The sequence below is a fragment of the Balaenoptera musculus genome, chromosome X (genome assembly GCF_009873245.2).
Source record: "Balaenoptera musculus isolate JJ_BM4_2016_0621 chromosome X, mBalMus1.pri.v3, whole genome shotgun sequence".
Classification (NCBI taxonomy): domain Eukaryota; kingdom Metazoa; phylum Chordata; class Mammalia; order Artiodactyla; family Balaenopteridae; genus Balaenoptera; species Balaenoptera musculus.
This window is the reverse complement of record NC_045806.1, coordinates 93,205,834-93,230,978: the sequence shown is the minus strand read 5'-3', so window position 1 is coordinate 93,230,978 and position 25,145 is coordinate 93,205,834. Positions and strand designations below refer to the sequence as shown.

Genomic DNA, 25,145 nt, shown 5'->3' with positions numbered 1-25,145 from the left:
AAAATCTCAAAATATTTAGAGATTAAACAATATACTTCCAAATAGCACATAGGTCAAAGAAGTCTCAAGTGAAGTTTCAAAATATTTCGTATTATATGAAAATAAAAATATAATTCATAAAAATTCATGGGATATAGTGAAAGCAGTGCTTAGAGGGAAATTTATAGCATAGAATTAATATATTAGGGAAAAAGAAGACCTAATGTCAATAATCTAAGCTTCCACCTTAGAAAACTAGAAAAAGAAGAGCAAATCAAACCCAAAGTAAGCAGAAGAAAAGAAATTTTAAAAAATTAAAGCAGAAATCAATGAAAGTGAACCAGGAAAACAATAGAGAAAAATCAATGAAGCCAAAAACTGGTTCTTTGAAAAGATCAATAAAATAGATAAACCTCTAGTCAGGTTAGCTAAGAAAAAGAGAGAGAAGGCACAAATTACTAATATCAGAAATGAAAGAAAGGCCATCACTACTACCAAAAGCATAATGAAAAATATTATGAACAACTCCATGCCATCATTGTGATAACTTAGGAAGAATCTTACCAATACCTGGGAAGATACAACCAACCAAAACTCACACAAGAAGAAATAGACAATCTGAATAGGCTTATATCTGTTAAAGAAATTAACAATCTTCCAAAACAGAAAGCACCACACCCAGATGATGTACTGGTGAATTTTACCAAACATTTAAGGAAGAAATAATACCAGTACTACTCTACAATCGGTTTCAGAAGATAGAAGCAGAGAGAACATTCTCTAACTCATTCTGTGAGACCAGTATTACCCTAATACCAAAACCAGATAAAGACATGATAAGAAAGGAAAACTGCAGAGTAATATCTCCCATGCCCAAATCCTCAACAAAATTTTAGCAAATTGAATCAAACAATGTAGGACAAATCCAGTCAAGTGGGATTTATTCCAGGTATGCAAGGCTGTTTCATCATTCAAAAATCAATTAATGTAATCTATCACATCAATAGGCTAAAAAGGAAAAACTACAGGATGATATCAATAGATGCAAAAAAGCCATTTGACAAAAGCCAACACTATACAGCAAACGAGAAATAGAGGGGGACTTCTTCAACTTCATAAAGACCATCTATAAAAAAAATCTACAGCTAATACCACACTTAATGGAGAGAAGCTGTATGTTTTGCCCCTAAGATCAAGAACAAGGCAATGGTGTCCTCTCTCACCATTCCTATTCAGTGTTGTACTGGAAGTCCTAACTAATGCAATAAGGTGGGAAATGGAAATAAAGTGTATACATATTTGGAAGGAAGAAATAAAACTACCTTTGCTAGCAGATGACATGATTATTTTAAAAATCCCAAAGAATCAACCAAAACACCCTCCTAAAATTAACAAGCAATTATAGGAAGGTTTAAGGATATGAGGTTAATATATGAAAGTCAATTGTTTTCCTATATACCATCAATGAACAATTGGAATTTGTAATTAAAAACAATACCATTTACATTAGCACCAAAAAATGAAATACTTAGGTATAAATTTAGCAAAATGTGTATAAGATCTATATGAGGAAAACTACAAAACTCTCAGGAAAGAAATCAAATAACTGGAAAGAGATTCCATGTTCATGGATAGAAAGACTCAGTATTGTTAAGATACCAGTACTTCATGACTTGATCTATAGATTCAATACAATACCATTCAAAATCCCAGCAATTTACTTTATGGAAATCAACAAAGTAACTCTGAAGTTTATATGGAAAGGCAAAAGACCCAAAATTGCCAACACAATATTGAAGAACATCAACAAAGTTAGAGAACTGAAACTACCCAACTTCAAGACTTGCTATGAAGCTATAGTAATTAAGACAATGTGATGTCATTGAAAGAATAGACAAATGGATCAGTGGAGCATAGCCCAGAAATAGACCCACACAAATATTGTCAACTGATCTTCAACAAAAGGAGCAAGGACAATTCATTGGAAAAAGGATACTCTTTTCAACAAATAGTACTGGAACAACTAGACATCTGCATGCAAAAAATGACCATAAAAAATAACTTACAAAGTGGATCAAAGACCTAAAATGCAAAACTATAAAACTTCCAGAAAGTAACATAGGAGAAAATCTAGGTGACCTTGGGTTTGTTAATGAGTTTTCAGATACAACAAAAGTATGCTCCATGAAAGAAAAAATTGATAAACTGGACTTTATTACAAGTGAAAAATTCTGCTGTGCCAAAGACACTGTTAAGAGAGTGAAAAGACAAGCCACAGACTGAGGGAAAATATTTGCAAAATGCATATCTGATAGAGGACTTGTACTGAAAATATACAAGTAACTCTTAAAACTCAGCAATAAGAAAATGAACAATGCAATTAATAAATGGGCAAAAGAGCTAAACAGATACCTCACCAAAGAAGATACATACATGGCAAACAAGTATATGAAAAGATGCTCAATTTCAAATGTCATTAGGGAATTGCAAATTAAAACAACAAATGAGATACCATTGCACACCTATTAGAATGTGGAGACAGTTCCTGCTGTCTCCACATTCATTGCTCGTGGGAATGCAAGATGGTACAGTCACTTTGGAAGACAGTTTGGCAGTTTCTTAAAAAGCTAGATGTAGCCTTACTCTAAAATCCAGCCACCACACTCCCAGGTATTATGCAAATGAGTTGAAAACTTATGCCACACAGAAACCTGCACACAAGTGTTTTTAGCAGCTTTATTCACAATTTCCAAAAATTGGAAGCAACCGAGATGTCCTTCAACAGGTGAATTGAGAAACAAGCTGTACATCCATGCAATGGAATATTATTCAGTGATAAATGAGCTGTCAAGCCATGAAAAGACTTAGAGGAATCTTAAATGCATATTGCTAAGTGAAAGAAGCCAGTCTAAAAAGACTGCATACCCTATGATTCCAACTATATGACATCTTGGAAAAGACAAAACTATAGAGACAGTAAAAAGTCAGTGGTTTTCAGGAGTTGTGGGAGTGGAGTGGGGGAAAGATGAATAGGCAGAGTAGGGGATATTTAGGGCAGTGAAACTATTCTGTATGATACTATAATGGTGGATATATGTCATTATACATTTGTCATAACACATAGAACTATGCAAAGAGTGAGTTCTCATGTAAACTATGCACTTTAATATTAATATATCAGTATCAGTTCATTAATTGTAACAAATGTACCACACTAATGCAAGACGTTAATGCCAGGAAAAAGTGGGGGTGAGGTGAAGAGGGGATATATGGGAACTTTGCGTACTTTCTACTCAGTTTTTTGGTAAGCCTCTGTTGAAAATCAATAGACCCATAAGTGTGGGTCCTTGTCTGTTTTTTGACTCTCCATCCTATTCCATTGGCATATTTGTCTAACCTTTTTCCAACACCACACTATCTTGAAAACTATAGTTTTATATTGCCTTGAAATCACATAGTGTGTGTCTTCCAACATTTTTCTTTTTCAAAATTGTTTTGGCTATGCTGCTTCCTTTGCCTTTCTTTAGAAGATGTAGGACTATTCAGATTATCTATCTTTCCTTGAGTAAGCTTTGGTAATTGTGTCTTTCAAATAATTCATCCATTTCATCTAAGATGTTAACTGGTATAAAATTATTCATAATATCTCCCTTTTATCCTTTTAATATCTGTAGCATCTATAATAAAGACCTCTCTTTTGTCCCTATATTAGTAATTTGCATCTTCTCTCTTTTTATCTTTGTTACTCTTGCTATAAGTTTATCAATTTATTGATTGTCTTAGAGAACCAGGTTTTGGTTTCATTCATTTTTTTCTATTGATTTTGTTTTCAATTTCATTGACTTCTGTTTTTTATTATTCATTCCTTCTATTTTCTTTTGGTTTATTTTGTTCTGCGTTTTTCTAGTTTCTTAAGGCATTGATTTGAGATTGTTCCCCTTTTCTAATATAGGTACTTAGTGATATAAATTTCCCTCTAAGTACTTCTTTAGTTGAATCCCACTAATTTTGATATGTTGTGTTTTTATTTTCTTTTAGTACAGATACTTTCTAATTTCTCTTTTGATTTTTTCCTTCAGTCCACAGGCTATTTATGAATTACCAACATATTAAAAGTGGTTTCTTCTTGTGCTGGAATTGTGTGTATGGAATGTTTCTTTTTCTTCTATATACTTTTACGTTTTTATTTTTTCTTTTTCTGTGTTTTCCAATTTTCTACACTGAGCAGGCATTACCTTTCTAATTAGAAAATAATCAATTATTATAAAATAACACTCTACGTTTTGTAGCACTTTATAATTTACAAAGAGCTTTATCCAATTCTCCAACATTTGCTTGACAAACATATAATCCATATTTCATAGATGCTGAAAATTGAGATTGACAGAGTTAAATGACTTGCTCGATGCCACACAACTAGAGCTAGTTAGGATTCAGACCCAGATTTTCTGACTCCCAGTTCATCGTCCTGAAGAAGTTGGAAATAAAGATTTGAAAAGTAAATTTGAATTTATCTTGTGGGAAGCTGGAAAGAATCACAGAGGGTCTTTGAAGCAATAAGTGACATTTGAGGCATTTATCTCAGTGTAGTTTTAATTTGAATCTCTGATTACTAATGAGGGTGAACATATTTTCCTGTTTATTGCCTGCTCTCATTTCTTCTCTAAATTGCTCTTCATGTGCTTAGATCATTTTTCTATTGGATTGGTTGGTCCTTTACTTATTGATTTGAATGATTGGAAAATATTCCAGATGCTAACACTGTATTTATATTAATAATTTATTTGTTGGAAATATCTTCTTCCTGTTTCTTGCTTATCTGTCTTTTCTTTATTCTTTCAATTTTGATCATCAAGGCAGTATCTACTGGGGAGTGTGTGGGGAAATTAATGTGTTTGCAACAAGAGGTGTCTCAGTTTATTTTGACCTTGTATGATGGGAAGGAGGATGGGAAGCAGGAGATAGAAGAGGATGGGATTGGAAGACAAACCGCATGATTTGGAAATTCATTTACTAGTCATTTGTCAGTTGCTTACATTTATTGGCCACAGTGTGCTGGGCCGTGTGATAGATGGAGAGTGAAGAATAAATGTTTTCTACATTCGAGGACCTTTTACCTTAATGGAGAAATGAGAGATGTAAAATAAGACAAGTAACACAGTATGTGCTCAAGTAACTATGGTATAAGATAAGCTGTGGCTATCAAAGATTATATTCCAGCAAAGGGGAAGGAGACATTACTTTTAGTTAATTGAGAATTGTTTAAGCAAGAAGTCTGTACGTTGAATGAGAACAAGGACTGTGTGTGTTTCTGCTCAGCATTTTATCCCCAGCACTTAGCATAGTGCCTAACAAAGATCAAGTGCCCAAGTATTTGTTTAATGATGGAATGATGTTAGCATGTGTGAACAAAGCCTTTTATAGGGACCTAACACAATGTGTTTAGTTCATCACTCTACACCACCACCAGGCAGCTCTGAGAATGTTCTGATAGATCAGCATTTCAGACCTTAGCTTCCATTTCCAAAGCAAGGGAGCACAACCTTTTCCAAAATGACACACGGCATGCTCCCTTGTCTTACCATTATAATAGCAGTAGTCAAGATTTTGGCTTCACTGTCAGGCAAACCTGAGTTTGAGTCTCATGTCAGTTACTAACTCGTTATATGACTCTTGATTTCCTTCACCTATAAAATGAGACTAATAGTGCCTACCTTACTGGGTCATTGTAGAATCAAATAAGGAAAGCATGTAAAATACTGAGCCATCATATGGGGTTCTATAAATATTCCCTATGCCTCTTCTCTTGATGTACACTAAAATGGATGGAACCTGTGATTGCCTTTGGATTTTGTGATTGGTCCATGTTTTCTAACCGGCATATTCTATCTCCTCCCTCACAGATTCAGAGACATATTGTGTGTTTCAAGACAAGAAGTACAGAGTGGGTGAGAGATGGCATCCTTACCTGGAACCTTATGGGTTGGTTTACTGCGTGAACTGCATCTGCTCTGAGGTACAATCTCCGATGGCATTTGATTTCCTACTTTGCTCCTCAGCATGCAGAGATGCTTTCAAGTGCCTAGATGGCCAGGGAGCATGAGTGATAAAAACGTAAAAGAAGTTAGGAAGCAGATTGTAAGGAAAAATACACATCTCCTGTCTTTTTCTTCTGTTGCCTTTTGGCTTGATTTTCATGGGATCTCGATGAGTATTTGCTATAGATGGATACTTAATGGTCTCTTAGCCAAATGATACAGGGCATGGAAAAAGTGGAGTGGAGGAAAAAGCTCAATGTAATGCCTGGATTGTGAGACAGTATCATTTTTGAATACCACTTTCAAGACTGGCCTTTAGAGAAGAGATTAGGACAGATTATAAACTGGTTCATATGGAGAGTGTATTTTATGTTATTTCAGCCAATGACTGTAATTAGGATTGAGGTTGTGAAACCTTGGCCTGTACCTTGTGAGGATTAGAGTTCCCTTGGCTTGGCCTTGGCTCCAGTCCAGTCACTCAAAGAGGCATTTGGACAGCTTAAATGCCGTCTTTGCAATAGACAAAGCAGGTAGTCCCATCTTTCCATGGCCCTGACCCAGGACCACAGCTATGGTGCATCTTTCCAAACAAGCCTCTACCATCATATACTAGGCCAGGGTTTCTCAGCCTCAGCCCTGTTGACTCTTGGGGACAGATCATTTCTTGCTGTCGGGAGCTGTCCTGTGCATTGTAGGATATTTAGCAGCACCCCTGGCCTCTATCCACTAGAAGCCAGTAGCACCAACCCCAGTTGTGACAACCAAAAATGTCTCCAGACATAGCCAAAGTTACTTGGGGAGCAAAATGGCCCCTGGTAGAGAACCAAGGCATTAAGCCAATTGGGAAAGGAGGCCTTGTACTAGGCCTTGAGGATTGAGAATTCTGAACATATAGAAAGAATTTTCAAGACTAGCCTCTCACTTGAGATCTCATGGATGAACTGCAACTCCTCGCTAGTGCCCAGGCAGAACAGGAGCATTCACTTGCAAGCCTGATTCTTTTGCCATTTGAATAGAAACTTGGGCTTTCAGAATTTTGAGCATGTGGAAACCTAACCTTCAGGCAACATTAGGTGGTCTTAACAGGCCACAGGGCTCTAGAATCAAGACAGACCAAGTTTCCAAGCCTGGCTCTGCCACTTCTGAGCTGTGTTATGTTCAGCAAGTTATCTAACCTCTCTGAGATTCCTTCAACTTCTTCTCCTTTAAAATGGTGTAATGGTATTACCTATTTCATAGGGTTATGGTAAGGATTAAATTCACTAATCCATCTCAGTCACCTAAAACAGTGCTTGGTCACAGTCAATATTCGAGAAATGCTAACTGCATAACATCACTATCATTATGGTTATTATTTTTATTAATCTATTAACTCTAGAACAGAAATCAGTATAAGGCATTAAGGAGGAATCAGTTGAGACCTCAGCCAGGTGCAGTGATTTCTGATATGCTTTGGTGGTCTCGCTTCAAGATGACACCACCTGGCTCTGAGGAGTGTGACATGTAAGGAGGCTCCGTGGTGTTTCCAGACGCAATGCTCCAAAAATTTATTCTAGAAAATACATGAGAAAAGAAAAAGATTTGTGGTAAGGTGATTCAAATTTGGGTTTTAGAAGCCTGCCTCTTTAAATAGCTAGGGCAGTTATTAAATAGAGCATCTGGAGACTGATTAACTGCCTGGTATGGCATGATTGTGTCAGATTCTTGACCCAACGCGTTGGAAATGGACAGCTAACCCTTGGGGGCTGAGGCTTTACTATCTGCAGGGCAGTGAAAATGTTACTGTGATCCCAATGCCAATGGCTCAAGTGCTAGGCATCTTCTCTCTACATCCTCTTCATTACCCTCTCCCCCCACAAGAGCCTGATGGATACAAGTAACCCGTACTTCAAATGAATTATAGATGGCAAATGTTAATGCAAAATTGATTTCCAAAGTCTTCCTTTGTTCTAGCAGTGGCTGAAAGCTGTCAGAGCTAGGGATCTTGTCATTGTAAATCAGGCAGGGACCCAGTCGCCCCCTCCCCCAGTCATACTAGCTAATCAGTTCAATTCCAAACTCTAGCTTGTTCTCAGTAAAATTTTGACTTGAAAAGGAAATGAGAAGAGGAAGCACTCAGTCTTCGGGACCAAGGCAGAGTTATGTGGAATCCAGGATCCACGTGCTAGGGCTATCTCCTTGCCCAGGGGTGGGTAGCAGCTCAAGGGACCCATTGCTCATTAATCCCTTCCTTCCATGACATTGGGCAGGTGATTATGAAATCACACTAGGCTCTTGGAAAAGACGTGAAGAACTGGGGAATGGTAGAAACGTCACAGAGCCAAGTCAGAAGAAGCCTTCCAGTAATTGTGGGAGGCTTTGAAAACTGGGGCAGTAGTGATCCTTAGGAAATCATGCCAGTAAGCTATCAACCAACCCAGCGGAGGTGCTAGTGATGAGAAAAGGAAAGAAAATGCTGATTTCATTCAGTTTCTCGGGAATGTGTTATTCACTGTCTGGGTGAGTCCCTGCATGACTGTTTCCCAAACTGGCATGATCCCAGTGACCTTGAAAAACACTTATTTTGTTATTGTTGTTGCCTCTCTCTTTCAGAACGGGAATGTGCTTTGCAGTCGAGTTAGATGTCCAAGCCTTCATTGCCTCTCTCCCGTGCATATTCCTCATCTTTGCTGCCCTCGCTGCCCAGGTAAACCAGTTCGCCTCTTTCTCTTCTGGCTCTCCCTCTTCCACCAACCCACCCCTTTTCCCTAATTCCCCAGAAGGGGAAACTTCCAGACAGGAATAACAATAGGACACTTTCAGGCAGCGCGTGCACCGGCCTCTAAATACTGTTTATAGCCCAAGTGGGCTCTTCAAGGCTCTAATAAGTTATTGGGTACCCAGTAACAGATTTTCATTAGGCTTTTAATCATTTGAAGGTGGATGTCAACTGGGGGAAGGGAATTGTGGCCCAGAGATTTTTCTTCCATAAACAGCCTCTTCCTGCCGTGGGCAGCAGACACCAGGGGAGTTGTAGCATGGAGGCACGTGTCCTACACAATTAGTGCTGGAATTGCATTTGAGCATAGCTTCTAAATGATGAGGGGCTATTCAAAAAATCAAAGGAGCTGAACCAGTGGGGTTTATGACAGCATAAAGCTGCCTGCCTGCTCCAGACTGTACAGTTATTATGTATACATTGTTCAGAGCAAGGCTAAGGGGAAGGCAGGCAGAGACTTTTTCCCAAGGCTATTAGGACGTCTACCTTCATGGTTTGTGGCTAGGGTGTTTGAGGCAGGGGCTGTGTCAGTGACACTTTGTTCACGTCTGGGGCCTGGCTCCCACACCAGAGGTATGCAAGCACGGAATGATTCAGAGAATGCCCATGGGCCTGACAGCAGAGTCCTAGGTAAGTGATCATCTTGCCATCTAGGTAGTAGAAGCTCTGTAGTCCTGTGAGTTGATTCTGTTTCCCTTGAGGACAGAGTTGGGGTCCATGGGTGGACTTTGGGGGGGGGGTTAGCAAACCTTTTAAAATTGTTTGCAGTTTTTGGTGTAACAATGTATGTGTGTAAATTCCTTTAGAGAAGATCCGTAGCTTTATTGGTATTCCTAAAGGGGTGTTCATGACCCTAAAAACATGAAGAACCACTAGCCTCTGGCATAAATGGTGCTTTTTAAAAGTAGTGAGGCAACCTAAATGTCCATCGACAGATGAATGGATAAAGAAGATGTGGCACATATATACAATGGAATATTACTCAGCCATGAAAAGAAATGAAATGGAGGTATTTGTAATGAGGTGGATGGAGTTAGAGTCTGTCATACAGAGTGAAGTAAGTCAGAAAGAGAAAAACAAATACAGTATGCTAACACATATATATAGAATCTAAGGAAAAAAAAAAAAAGGCCATGAAGAACCTAGTGGCAAGACGGGAATAAAGACACAGACCTACTAGAGAATGGACTTGAGGATATGGGGAGGGGGTGGGGTGAGATGTGACAGGGTGAGAGAGTGTCATGGACATATATACACTACCAAATGTAAAATAGATAGCTAGTGGGAAGCAGCCGCATAGCACAGGGAGATCAGCTCGGTGCTTTGTGACCACCTAGAGGGGTGGGATGGGGAGGGTGGGAGGGAGGGAGATGCAAGAGGGAAGAGATATGGGAACATATTGTATATGTATAACTGATTTACTTTGTTATAAAGCAGAAGCTAACACACCATTGTAAGGCAATTATACTTCAATAAAGATGTTTAAAAAAAAATAAAATAAAATAAAAGTAGTGAGGAACTTCCAGAACTTACAAGAGAGAAACCAAAAGTGTCAGGGCAGAAATGGTAGGAATGAGGCTAGGAATGAGGTTCAGTGACAACTCGGTTAACTGAAATGTTACAGGAATGGAGATTTTGTTGAATAGAGAAGAAACCCCCAAGCCCTTTTTGTCACCACCTTTATAACTTATACTTTCTTACATTGGTAAATACACTCTGATTCTTTGGGATTCTTTCCCAGATGGCAAAAGATCATGCCATGTCACAGGTTTATCATGCTGAGTATTGGTGACCATAGTGTATGCTTCAGGATATGAGAGACTGACTTGGCATATCATCAACCTAAAAGTTGTTCTTTGAAATAAAATAAATCCCTAAATGAAGTTTACCATTCTTGTGTGTGTTTATTTGCTTCTTCTATTTAACCTGGATTACAAGGGTGTAGTATGGGAGGATTCTTTCTTTTTTTTCATCTGGCAGGTTGCCTGTCAAATAGCCTTATAAAAGCTTCTTATCCCAGAAGTCTCTAAAAGTGGTCTAATGTCATAGGAATTGATCTAAATGGCTGTGCAGAAATTGTTCTTTCCTGGGAAGGAGGTTGGGGCAGGGCCCAGACACAGAGCATAGGGTGGAAGCGCACAGAGTGGAAGATGGCTGTCATCTACCCCAGCTGCATAACAGGAAGCAATTACTGAGAAAAAGGGAAAGTATAAGCTAGCAGTTCTTTCGAGAGAAAAAGAAAGTATTAAAAGAATTGAGGTCATAAGTCCCAGAAAAGATAAAATGGAAAGAAATAAACACCATTATCTTTAAGACTTTAAAAGCCCATTTTATGGAGTATAGAAACCAGCTGTTCCTTTCCTTTTCCTTCTTGTTCTTGCAGGTCACTTCCTTGTGAGTTCATTTTTCTTGTTAACTGTAACCTTTAACAGTTCTTTCTGTGGGTAGTGATACTGAAGTTCCCTAATCCTTATACGCAAAAATGTCTTTATTTGGCCCTCATGTTTTTAAAATATTTATTTATTTATTTAGGCTGTGCTGGGTCTTAGTTGTGGCACACGGGATCTTTAGTTGCAGCAGGCAGGATCTTCTTTTTTAGTTGTGGCGTGCAGACTTCTTAGTTGTGGCATGTGAACTCTTAGTTGTGGCATGCATGTGGGATCTAGTTCTCCGATCAGGGATCGAACCTGGGCCCCCTGCATTGGGAGTGCAGAGTCTTAACCACTGGACCGCCAGGGAAGTCTGTTGCCCTCATTTTTGAATGATAATTTGGCTGGGTATAAAATTATAGGTGCACGTTTATTTTCCCTCAGCACTTTGAAGATATTAATAAATGGTTTCTTGACTTCCTTTGTTTGTGGATAAGAAGTCTGCTCTTTGATTATAGTTCTTTCATAGGTAATCTGTCTTCTTCTTCTTCTTCTAGCTTTTAAGATATTCTGTTTTCTTTGATGCACACAATGAGGTGTGTTGATGTATGATTTATTTTTATTTAGCCTGCTCAGCACATGATTTTTTTTTCAGCCAAAGGACTCAAATTTCTCTTCAATTTTAAGTCATTATTTTTGTGAAAATTACCTCTCCTTCTCTCTGTTTGTTCATTCTTAATCTTGTCTTTGGTATATGTCATTGCAGCTCATTTAATTTACACTCTGAGTCTCTTAATGTCTCCTTTATTTTTTCCCCCTAATGATATATTGGAATACTCCCTATAATGATATATTACTTCAACTCTGTCCTCCAATTCGTGAATTCTTTCTCCAGCTTTTTCATGCCTACTATATAGACTATCTGTTGGGTTTTATTTGTTGTTTTATTTTTAATAACTGTATTTTCCCCAATAACTGTATTTTGAATTATTGATATATAAAAATCTACAAATTGCCATTTTATAAACCCCTGTTATTGTTTCTTGGGGTCTTATTCTCTTATTTGTTTCTTTAAGGTATTTAAGTATTTATTTAAAGTCCATTTCTGATTGTTCAAATGTCCATTTTGTTTCAGCTGTGAATTCTCACTTTCATTGGGTTTCTTGATAGCTTTTCTTAGTTCCAGATTTCCCCTAGTTTTCTAAAATTTTTGTTTAAAAACTCATCATCCGTGGGGTTTTTCTCTTGCATAAGTCCTTCCTTTCTTGTGGTAGCATTGTTTCAGGCCTTGTAGTTCACTTAGCACTAAACCAGGTCATAAGCTGGTGTCCCACCTTGGGCTTCCTCATATCTAGATGGTCTGTTTCTACCTCTGTTTTCTTATGCAGGGCTAGTCCCTGATAATGATCTTGGATTGGGACCTCAGCTGCAGCTGCCCATCTTGGGCAATCTGTCCATGTGAGGGAACCACCTTGGGTGGGCAGAGCTATGTCAGCCCCTGTTTACATGTGAGGAGTGTGACTCTAGTCCCCAGCTTTACATAGGAAGCCATTTATAGGCCATAGTTCTTACTCAGCTGTCTGGATATAACTGTCTATTTCTGGTCCCAGCTGCCAGTGGACCATATCACTTTGGCCCCCATTTATTGCTGTACTTTTGCCTGTGTTTTATTTCATAGAGTTTCCTTTTGTTTCTGAGGATGATTTTGCAGTTTTAAAGTTTTATTTATTTATTTATTTATGTTTACTTTTATATTTCGTCTCTCACTCTTCTTTGTTCAGAAAATAGCAGGGCCTTTTCTCATGTGCTCTCTATGCCATATGGAACTGGAATGCAAACCAGCTATTTTTTTTTTCTGTTGAAGATAAAACAAGAATAAACAGGTTTAAACCATAGCAGAGAAGAATGGAGTTTGATAAAAGAAAGAACTTTGGGACACAGTGGTTGTTAAATCCTAGAATAAATGACTAAGGAGAATTTTAGTCTCTTTACTGCATATTTCTGGAAATAAAAAGCTACCCACCCATCTGAGAGAGTTGGCACAGTTTTGCTTTGAGACAGGGCAATGGATGTGATGAGTCCTCTGTATTCCTTCCACCCCAATGATTATTAGACATGAGGAAACTCATGCCTTCAGGGCCACAGGAATGTTTGGTCAAAGGAAGGGGCTCTAGTTTTCTGTCTTAAGACAATGGAAGGCACTGTGATGAAAACGTCTTCACTGAAAAATAGAATATTTAAAGCCAAGATGATGAACAAGTTCTATATCAAAAAGGGAAAACAAACAAGGAAGGCATATATGCAAGGTTTTACATACTATCCTACAGCAGTAGCAACTTCAGGGAGTGTTTACTGGGTAGTGATGGACTTTGTGGGAAGGGTCTACCTGCCATGCCTAGAGCCCATCTTCCGTTGGAGGGAACAGAGGAGACTTCACCCCCTATCTGTTTCTGTGTGTCCCAGGGCTCTTGCTTTCTAAACTTCTTAACCCCCTGAAATTTCCAAGGTTCTCACCTGCATTTGAGGTTGTCTCCTGTAGCTCCTGCTGAACCGTGGAAATCAGAGTATGCAGACTGCTTTTCCAGAATTACCAGAGAGAAATTGATACCATGATATCATGATACCATGATACCATGAAGAGCAAGTGAAAACTTTTTCTCCAGCACTTTCCCAGGCCTCCATGGCAGAGATCAAGTCTTGGTCACATACCACAGCGCTCTACTGGGTCCAGAGGCTGGTGCTACACAGAAGGTAGAACATTCATAATGAAAAAGTCAAGACTGCACAGGAGTTAGAAAGGTCATTAAATTCATCCCAGTCTCTAAGCAGGACTCTCTGTTGTCCCTGATGAAAGATTTGTAGGAATGGAATTCCATATCTTCTCTTTTGGGGGAGTTGAATGGTAAAGGGAGAAGGGGGAGAGAAAGAATATGACTTGCTTCCTTCTGTTCTTTATGTATAATTTTTATCACCAAAAGACGACTTTTATAGTGACCAGGAGCCTAAATCACGATATTATCTAACAGTTTTCTTTCTATTTTTTAAATTTATTTTTATTCTTATTTTATTTATTTTTGGCTGTGTTGGGTCTTCGTTGCTGCATGCGGGCTTTCTCTAGCTGCGGTGAGCGGGGGGCTACTCTTCGTTGCAGTGCGTGGGCTTCTCATTGCGGTGGCTTCTCTTGTTGCGGAGCATGGGCTCTAGTCTGTGGGCTTCAGTAGTTGTGGCTCGCGGGCTCAGTAGTTGTGGCACGTGGGCTTTAGAGCACAGGCTCAGTAGTTGTGGTGTACGGGCTTAGTTGCTCCGCGGCATGTGGGATCTTCCCGGACCAGGGATCGAACCTGTGTCCCCTGCATTGGCAGGCAGATTCTTATCCACTGTGCCACCAGGGAAGCCCCACTAACAGTTTTCTGAAATGGCCATTCCATTAAGAATTTGCTATTCAGAATGAATAAACTTGGGTTCCCTTAGAGGTATTCCAACATTCCCAGGTCATTAAAGAGCTGTTATAAATTTGCCAAAATATCTGATTTGCTCTGTTACCAGAGACCTAATCCAGTGTTTCCTTTTCGGCTAGGTATGAAGAGGTTTAGTTCTATGATATGGTTTTAATAGAGAGAGTGACAGTGTGGTTTTGCCAAGAGAGGCACTCCTCACCCCAGTCTTTCACATTCCAGGCAGGGTAAGGAAATAAGCTTTCCACAGATGCACTATAGTCTGTGTGCTCCCATAAGGAGATGCTGGAAGCCCTATGCCATTTCTCTCTCAGCAGGAGTTGGGTAGTGAGCTAGCTAGTGAATACAGGCATTTCTGCTATAATGCAATATGTGCTTTTCTGAAAATCCTCCCATTCTGCAAAACTGTACACTGAAAAATAACAAGCTTAAGGAAAAAACAGGATTGGAGCAAACAACTCTAAACTTATGCAAGTTTGTAACTAGAGTACTAATAAAACAACTGTACTAATAAAATACTAGCGTGGTTTAAAAAGTCATCTTAGATTTCTAATAAAGAATGTTAACAGTCAGTAGAGACTTCATCCTTTAAAGTGGTGACTTTAGCTTGAAGGAAGGGGGTATAAGGAAAGGTTGAGGCCGCTGAGTTACAGAGACAAGAGAAAAATGCACAAGATCAGAAAGAATCATGTGATAAGCATTTAGAAGACCAAGCATACGGCCAGACTGAGCCAAGAGGGAGAATGTGAGGTGAAAAGGAATAGGATAGACTACTGTGCTCCTTCATGGTTCGCTGATTTCAGTTGTGTTAGTGTACTTGGCATTCAGTTGCTGTCACTTGATGGTACAAAATATGAATTTGCTAAGAAAAATTATGTATGAACCAATGCAATTTCTGTTTTATATCAACATCATTCTCTTATCTACCACTCGCATATGAACAAGTTTGGATTACACAAATCTATACTATAGCAGAAACAGACTACATAAGATAGGAGGTAGCTATATGGCATGTGGCCTTGGACAGTTTAGAATGAGGGTTGCAAGTCACTCAGCCACTCTGAATCTGTTTTTTGGTCTGTAATCGCTGGCCTGTCTGCACATTGTGTTCCGGTACATTTATATAAAAAGGGAGTCTACTTTTAGGACTATGTCTGTCTCCATGTCTGTGACTTCCAGTGTTTTAGGAATCAGGTAGACAGGCCTTTTTTGCTCCCTCCAGTTGTTTGTTTTTTTAAGGGCAAAAGTTCAAGGGGGAGACTTATCTATTTTTAGCTGTGGTAAAGTACACATAACATAAAATTTATGATTTTAAAGTGTACAATTCAGTGGCATTAAGAACATTCACAATGTTGCTGCAATCATCACCACTAGCCTAGTTCCTGAAATTTTTTTACCACCCCAGAACAAAACCCTGTGCCCGTGAAACAGTCATTCCCCATTACCCGTTCTGCTCCAGCCCTCTGGCAACCACTAATTTGCTTTCTGTTTCTATGGATTTTACCATTCTGGACATTTCATATAAATGAAACCATAAAATATGTGGTCTTTTGCATCTGGCTTCTTTCACTTAGCATAATGTTTTTAAGATTTATCTATGTTGTAGCACATATTAGTAATTTATTCCTTTTTATGATTGAATAATATTTCATTGTATGGATATACCACATTTTGTTTATCCATCAATTGATGGGCATTTGAGTTGTTTCCACCTTCTGGCTATTGTGAATAGTGCTATGAACATTCATGTACAAGTTTTTGTGTGGCATATGTTTTCGATTATTTTGGGTATATACCTAGGAGTGGAATTTCTGAGTCATATGGTAATTCTATGTTTGACTTATTGAGAAATCTCTCCCAAATTTTAAAGCTATCCCATCTTCTTTTGATTCATCTCTTTGAGTATCTGCTGCCATCCTCATGGTTGCTTCTGATTGCTGCTGTTGCCATCATTCATGTCTAATCTCCACTGTGCTCTGCTCATTCATTTTGCTCTTTTCTGAATTCTGTATTCACTTGCCTACTGGGTTTGATTGAAAAAGATCAATTCCTTTTACATAGTAACAGCTAATTAGCATATTCTTTTCCCTTTTTTGTAAGGGAACTACAAAAGCCATAGTATACAAGATGATTGATCAAGGGTCATTTCTTTGCCTGCAAAAGATTGGTATTTTTTTTTTTTTTTGGCTGTGCCACATGGCTTGAGTGATCTTAGTTCCCCGACCAGGGATTGAACCCAGGCCCTTGGCAGTGAGAGTGCAGAGTCCTAACCACTGGACTGCCAGGGAATTCCCAAAAGGTTGATATATTAATAAAAACTCTTTCTGGGTCTAGAGCTATCCAAAAGCCTGAGGATTCTGGAATGTTGGTCTCTGGATAGCAGAGGTTTTACTTTATTATTATCACTATCACTGTTAGCATTCTTATACTGATTATTGAGAGGTGGCCACAGAGATATTCACTGTTGATGAGTAGATCCTCCATGTCTGTACTGACTGCCATCTTACCTCTTAGACCTCTTTCACTGTCTTACATGGTTTATTTCCATTGTTTTCCTCATACACTTGGTCTTTGAACACTGCAGAGTATAAAGGGTTAAAACTTCTCCAGGAAAGTGGCATCCCACTTGCCTTCTGCCAGGTGAGGTGATTTTTGTCTCTGGTAAACCCTGGGGATTTAGTTCCTTTTTTAAAAAGAATGTGATTTCCTGTTAGCATTCCAGAAGCCCTTATGCCATACAAGAACAAGACATTTAGGAAAACTATGGCTTTCTGTCATGGTAGAGCAGAACTCTTCTATTTCTTTCAATGGGCGTTAATCAAAGCTGGCCCCACGTAAAGGTGAAGAAGGTGGCACATCATTGAGGGATACTGAAAAGCCCCATTTGTCCCAAATAAATCTCCCATGTGCTTGCTATATTTAAGAAACCTCCACCATTACAATCATTCTTCTGGGTTAAGACATTGTTTCCCAAAGTTTGCTGCAAGGAACACAATTTTATGGGACAATTAATAGGGTTAACTAGAGAAAACATTTATATGGTCAAATAAACTTGAGGGTTTCTGGATTAGAGAAAGTTAGACAGGTTTCTTTTAATGCAGGACTTCTCAAAGCCTTTAGTGTGTTAATATGCACTATGAATCTGTAAGTGAGTGTATGGGATGAAGTATTTTCCAAACTTATTCAGCCATGGGACCTGTTTTTTGTAGAGTACTTATTAGCAGGATTAGTGTTCTTTATTATATGTTTTAGGAAGTCTTGGATTATGCCATTCAATTTCTAAAAGTTGTTTATATTATAGCAATAAGCTTTGGTAAATACAGTATCTTAGTTTGGAGAAGTTCATTAGAGTAGCAAGCCGTTTTAGAACAAGACCCTAAATTAATGTTACTTAAACTTTAGTGTACGTAAAGGGATTTAATAAAATGCAGACTGCCGGGCCCTACACTAAAAATTCTGATTCAGTTGGGCTGTAGTGGGTATTCTGCATTTTAAACAAGCACCTCAAGTAATTCTGTTGCACTTGGATGGGGGACGGCACTATGGTAACAGGGCCCAGGGGAGATCTTGAGGTGAGAGCAGTCCTGGGCAAGATCCTGGGCAAGGCCCTGTGCATCTGCAGAGAGCTGAGGGCAACTTGACAACATTGTTTCTCTGATAATGGGGAGCACAGGCACCCCCAGAAACATACTTTGCCTATGTGACACTCCTCCAGGACCAACCCCGCAGTAACATGTACTCACTGTTCCCTCTGGCTGGTCTCCCTGCTTTCCCAGAGCTCCCACCCAGAGCCTTTCTCTTCTGCCATCTTCCACATTCAGAGCCCCTGGCTGTCAGGTCCAGAAAGAAGGACCCTCCGTGGGGAGCTCACCCCTCTACCCCACCCATTGTCCGTGACTTGTTGTTGGCGAGAAATGAATGGCATTTCTCGGAATTAGCCCAGGAATTTCTGTTGATAAACAAATGAAACTCTCAAAGGGAAAAGCAATCAACATAGTTTGAAATAAAATCAGTGTTTTCAGCTTAGTCTGTTTTCAACTTAGTTTGAAATAAGAGTCACATCTAGGGTATTTTAAGGAAAGGATTAGTAAAATGTCCTTTAGTGAGCTTTCTTCCTGGTTGCAGGGCTGATCCAGAAACCAGGGCCTGCTTTCTGAGTAAGCAGAGCAGGAGATGATTACCTTGGTTTCCCGTGACCTGTCCAGCCAGCATTGTGTCAGGCTCCCCCTCTCCCACCCCACCCTACTTCCCTGCCAAGTTGCCTGATAACCTGAAATGCTATTAAAATCTTACAGCTTCATCTTTTGAATTCAGACTTTGATTCTTGATAAATTCATCTATCTTTGGAGGTGATAACTCTTATTAATCATTTTTAATTTAACTAGCACACAGGATCTAGAAAGCAGAATCTGATGGTAGTGAATGGGGGGGGTGAGTAGGGGAAGATCCTGAGGGCACTAACCTGGGTACCTGGAAGAGTTATGCAGGGGCAGGGGCCGGGGTCGGGGGTGGGGGTAGGGGTGAAGGAGGAGCCTAGGGGATCAGGCTTTACCTTCCCCATAGCCCTGCAGAGGCCAAGCCTCTCTGTAATATCAAGGATAAGTTCTTTATTCGTGGCGGAAGACACAGTGGTTTCTAGGATGAGTTGCTAACTCTCAAGTTTTTCACTTTGGGGTTCTTAACTTAAAACCAATATGTTTCAGAAGTAACCAAATATCCTTGCTATCTGTTGTCTAGAGCCAAAGGGTTTCACTTCAGGGTTTTGGATGCAAAATAACTATAGCCCAAAAGATTTACCAGATTATTTGCAGCCACTAAGATAAATAGCAGCCTTTATTAGACTGATTTTCCTCTGATTTTTGTATCTAGATTTTTTACACCGTCAGCTATTCCCTAAAAGTGATTTTAGAAACTGGCAGATTGAGGGTGACAGTTATTAAAATCTGTTCCAAAATCTACCTCCTCACAGGACTCCATGTTTTGGGCCATAAAGTAGTCTATTTTAGAGATATCTTGATGTGTTGTCTTTTGTCTTCGCCACATACACGTTAAGACCCAGAGAGTGGGCAGTGGTCCAGCAATAGATATGTGACTGCTGAAACAGGGTTTTTTTTCTGTTTTTTTTAGGGCTGTACTCCCTGAATTGGAGAGAGTCTATGAAGTGTATGTACTGTATCTTTAAAGAAAGGGATAAATCAAAGTTGTCTGCAGGAGGGGGAGGAAGAAGGTTGGTTGGATTTTTTTTTTTAATTGGGGAGAAAAGGAAAGACATCAAACTTGGGAGTAGAGGTTACTTTTAAAACAGAGAGATAAGGTGAGTGTCCCTGCAAGCTCGATTTTCTTTCCTTTAGCAAATTCATGCAGCTTTGAATTCTTCACATCCACAAGATCCTGCCTTCAGGGATCTAAGGCCAAACCAGAGTCCACGCTCACCACCCTACCTTTTATAAGCGGTATTCCTTTAGTATTTTAATAGGAGAGAAATGGGGGTTAGGGTTAGGGAGCAAGAGGGGCAGGAGAATGTGGCTTGCTTTTTTCCTCGCTTTCTTTCTCTATTTCCCTTCCTCCCTCTTCCCTCCCTCTCTTCCTTCCTTCTTTTTAAAAAATCTCTTTTTTATTTTAAAAAAATTTTATGGTCACAAAGTATATATAACAAAATTTCCCATTTTAATCACTTTCAATTGTACAGTTCTGTGGGATTAAATACACATACATTGTTGTACGACCATCACCACCATCCATCTCGGGAATTTTTTCATCTTCCCAAACTGAAACGCCATTCTTATAAACCACTCCCCTCCCCCTCCTCCTCCCCCAGCTCCTGGCCACCACCATTCTACTTTCTGTCTCTGAATTTGACTCCTCTAGGAACCTCATATAAGTGGAATCATACAGTATATTTCCTTTTGTGCCTGGCTCATTTCACTTAGCAGAATGTCTTCCAGGTTCATCCATGTTGTAGCATGTCTCTTTTTTAAATGGGGACAAGAATGGAAAAGAAATTTGAGAAGAGGCTGGTGGTAGAGATGAGAAAGCAAAGTCAGGAGATAACCAAGGGGTCTTAGAAGAATCTAGCAAATGGTTTTGTGAGCATATTTTTCATAGGATTAGGAAGACTGCAGAGACCGCATTGTCTTTGACAATGACAGGTCTGACAAGCAGTAACTGCCAGTAATGACTGTGTGAAATGCTGGGTTTTGCAAGACAGACATATTCATTATTAATGTTTCCCAGGGAACTTCAGAGAGCATCACGTATTAGGAGCTGATTACTGGCGGGTTTTGTTATCTTTTGGAGAAATCCTTAGGGGTAGAACTGTATCCCTGTTTCCCTTTACCTGGAGAAGTACATCTCTGAAAGGGCCTCCTCTGAGATTGCTTTCTGAGGGCAATCATGTCTGGAGCTATACAGTATGGTTTTATTGGAAAGATTATTAAAGGATTAGAGTATCAAACCTATGAGGCAATGTTGAAGGAAAAGTGTGATTACTGAGCCTGGTGAAAGAAAGACTAAAGGGACTTCAACAAACTTCAGAAAGATAAATGGGTCTTAGAGGATGCAGATCAGCTTTCTCCTTCCGTCTCCAAACGGGGAGAGTGGGCAAAAATGAGCTTCAGCATAAAAAGTTAGGTACAAGGAAGGATTTCCAGGCTTAAATAAGGGGAGCAGAAGTCTTTTGAAAGTCCGTAGATTATACCTCAAGCTTAATGCTGAGTAAGAGCAAGATGCACCGACATGCACAAATGCATGTAATGAGATTCAATTAACATGAGGTTCAAAACAGACAAAACTAAACTATATTGTTGAGGGAGGTGCATAAATGTCATAAAACTATAATGAAAAGCAAAAGAAGGCATTTGGGGGCATTTGGGGCTTTGACTTCCAAGCTGCAGAGTGCACCAGTGTGTTGGCATCTGGATGAAGCCATCTGGCTTCAGGTCTGTATCACTGACTAGAGGGCCCATTTGGCTTCCAGAATCAGGACCACATTTGGGATGGAGAGAGATCTCCGGTTGTGTGGGTACGACATTCCTCCCGCCCAGGTGAGGCTGTACTGTGCTATCAAGGTGGGGGAGGCAGGAAGGCACACAGCCAGTGAAGAGATGGGGTCTAACCCTGCTCTCCCCCTAATTCAGTGTGGGACTTTCACAGAGCCGGCTAGCGTCTTTGTGCCTGTTTTCTCAACTTGCAAAATGAGAGTGATAATTCCTACCTTCTCTGAAGGTTTGCATTGACAGTGAAAACCAAGTGGATGTGTGAAATTGCTTTGAAAAGTATGAAGAGGTATATATATATATATAGGCAAGGCAGTGTACAGCAGGGGAGAGAAAGAACTTAAATCCCGAGTCCCCAGAGTGCATCGCTAAGAGAGAATGCGGGCAAAGCCTGAAGCTCGGTACTTGTTCCCGTAGAGCCCAATGACAGTAGCCGCGTGCCTACGCACTGACCATATGTCTCCAGCCTCAGGGAAAAGAATCTGAAAAAGAATATATATATATAAACTGAATCACTTTGCTGTACACCTGAAACTAGCACAACATTGTAAATCAACTATACTTCAATTTTTAAAAAATGGTTATAAAATAAAACTAAAAAAAAAAAGCAAAAAAACAGAAAGCTGTGGGGTGTCTAAAGGAAACAGGTGACAGGTTTAATGAGTGTCAGGCAGAAGGGTAAAATAAATGGCATCACCTCTGCCTTTCTTTTCTATTTCTTTCTAATTAGATTTTCAGAGGTGCCCTGAGTGGGGGTGATGCCCAGTAATGCTGATGTTTTTTTTGACTAGGTCTGACCCCTCCCGCTGCCCCCAGTCATAAAAACATTGAGCAGGATTCTTTGTACTGTTGTGTGCTGATTAGGCTGCCATAATTCCTGTTAGCAGGCCAGGGCTGCTTCACTCCCGACTTTCTTACTAATTCACGTTCTGGCTGGAGCCCGTCCTCCAGCACCTTGTGCAGGAGCACAGCACGACCGTACTGCAGGGGGCCTCTCAGACCACCGGGATCAGGGGTAGAAACCATGGCTGTAGTGCTGCTTCCCAACCAGGGAGGATCACCCTACCACCCTCGTGGCTTTGGAAGTGCTGAGGAACTGTTTTGGTCATCACAGTGATTGGGGAATGTCCTTGGCATTTAGTGGGTGGGAACCAGGGATGCTGAATGTTTCACAGTGAGTAGGAACACAGTGCAGTGGAGGAGTAGGAACACCGAAATTCCAGTGGTGACCCTGCTGAGAAACACTGGATAGCAGCCTCACCCAGAGGAGCCCAGGAGAGGGAGTCTCCTGCCAACCAGAGTTGATGGTGCACGTCTACTCATTCATTCATTTACTCCTTCATTCATTCATTTCACTGAGTACAAGCTTGGGGCCAGGTCCCATGTACGGTGCTGAGGTTTCAGAGTCCCTGCCTCAAGGAGCTCACAGTCTAGTGGAGGAGACAGGCGTAACGAGATCATTACAACATAATGTGATGAGTACCCCAGTAGAGGTGTGGATGAAGGCCCATCAGGCAGAGACAGGAGAGAGAGACCCTGTACAAGAGCCGGAAGCCAGGCCCCTAAGAGTCCACATTTGACATCCAAGCTGGGTTCTGAGAGATGAATGGGACTTTGCCAGTTGGAGAAGGGGGAAGGGGAGGGCATGCACAAAGGCATGTGGGGGGGGTGTGTGACTGCAGTGAGTATGGACTGTGCAGGAAGGAAGAGGCTGGAAAGGTCAGGTTGATGGAGGCCTAGTCTCAAAGGACCTCATATGTCCTAGAGTTTGACATTACTCTGTACACCCAGCCCACTGCAGACATTGGGAGGAGGAGACATTTGTGTTTAGTACTCCCAGACATCTTTTTGCACCCCCTTTCCTCTCTCTCAGTCCTCCACATCCTCCCCTCTCTCCCAGCCACTCAGCTCTCCCATTGTCACTGTCACCTGGTGGGAAGGAGGCTGGGTTACCCCTTCCGGGGGGGGGGCTTCGCTCCTTATCAACAGATAAGGTGAATGCGTAACTAAAAGAAATCACAACCGATAGAATTCTAGATGTCAGTGGAGAGACTCTAGGGAGGGGACTTTGAAGAACCGGGCGCTGAGGAGACGGCAGAGAGGCTTCCTTCAGTGGACACGCGCTCAGTGCCAGTGTGCGCGTGTGTGACGTGCGTGTCTGAGTGGGTGAGATTGTGTGTGTGTGCGAGCGGGTAGGTAAGGGAATAATAGTAGTTCCCGCCTCAAGGGACTGTTGTGAGGATTAGATGAATTAGTACATGTAAGGCGCTTAGCACGGGGCCCAGCCCATAGTAAGCCCTCCGTAAATGCAAGCTCTCATCATTATCTTAGAATACAGGGCCAGGGTTCAGTCTGGGAAAGTAGGAACACACTGGCCAAGATGGAGATGAGGCTTTTATGCTAAGACTTAGTGGGCGTGTTTGGCTAGTTTCAAATAGGTGCCTAGACCACATCCTAAGCCTAGAACAATAGAATTTTTCAGCATGTGGCTTATCAAAATGTAAATTTTGGCAAATGGAGCCATAATTTGGTGTCCATTTGGGTTTGTTTTCTCGGTCTCCACTTGGGGCACATGGCGGGTGGGAAGCTGCTATTGTGCAGACCGGGCAGCCCTGCGTGGAGGCCCAGGTCAGCAGGTCTGTCCTCATGTGTGGGAACACAAAATAGAAGCAGCACAGCACTGAGGGCCAGAGCCAGGGAGATGCATTAGAAAGAAATTAACTTGGGAGGGGCTGGATGAGGGAACAAAAGTCTTAGCTGAAGAAGGAATGAGCAAAAGGGGGGAAAAAAGACTGGGAAGGACAGGATACGTAAGATCATCCAGCTGCCCCCAAACTGAACTTCCAATGTTTTCTGTGTTCTTTTTCGAAGAGGGGGTGGCTTGTCCAGCATTCAGTGGAAACTTGTTGATTGACACCGAGTTGGGCACAAGTTCAGTGTGAGTGTGCCTTCAGCTATTTGTTTGATTTTTTAAAATCGCACCCTTTGCAGTTAAGACTGTTTAGTTTCTCCTGGCGCCCTGGGGCAGTGAGTTTAGATTGTTAAAATAGCAGCCATTAACACTCTCTGTGTTATGACACTGTCCTCCCTGCCCCCCTTCGGAGGAATTGGGCACGAGGTTGTTTGACACAAGGGAAATTCTCCTCTCCCCGCTGAGAGAAGCAAGCGGAGGGAGAGCCCTCCTCTGAGTCAGAGCACATTCGCCTAGCCCTCACCCCCAAAGCCTCCAAGCCTGCCTGCCCTCCCCGCCATCCCCACTCACACCGGCCGTGACCCTCACGTACACACAACACTGCACTCACTCACTCACACCCTCACCCACTGCACGAGCTAGAGGAGCCCTGGGGAGCCCTTGTGCCTCTCCCACTGTTCCTTTTGTTTTGCTTTGCTTTATTTGCTTTGTTTTGATTTGAAATCAGTCTTTGGGATTAAATTGGATAATTTTTTTCATGTTATTAGTAGTGCTGTGGAGGGAGCATGTAAGGACTTTCTCCTCAGTGCTGGTCCTGCTTGCTTCTCCCAACTAATAAATACAATACTGACTTTCACTG

The 25,145-nt window shown here is 40.8% G+C and overlaps 1 protein-coding gene across 7 annotated transcripts in view; it reads left to right on the top strand.

Moving 5' to 3' along the window:
• The window catches only part of CHRDL1 (chordin like 1), a 117,374-nt gene that overhangs the window by 21,354 nt on the left and 70,875 nt on the right, over positions 1-25,145 (top strand). For all 7 annotated transcript variants that reach the window (XM_036840736.1, XM_036840735.1, XM_036840737.1 and 4 more), the window contains 2 exons: positions 5,883-5,995; positions 8,610-8,703. In XM_036840736.1, coding sequence (XP_036696631.1) covers positions 5,883-5,995; positions 8,610-8,703 — 207 coding nt within the window. The remainder of the gene's footprint in view (positions 1-5,882; positions 5,996-8,609; positions 8,704-25,145) is intronic.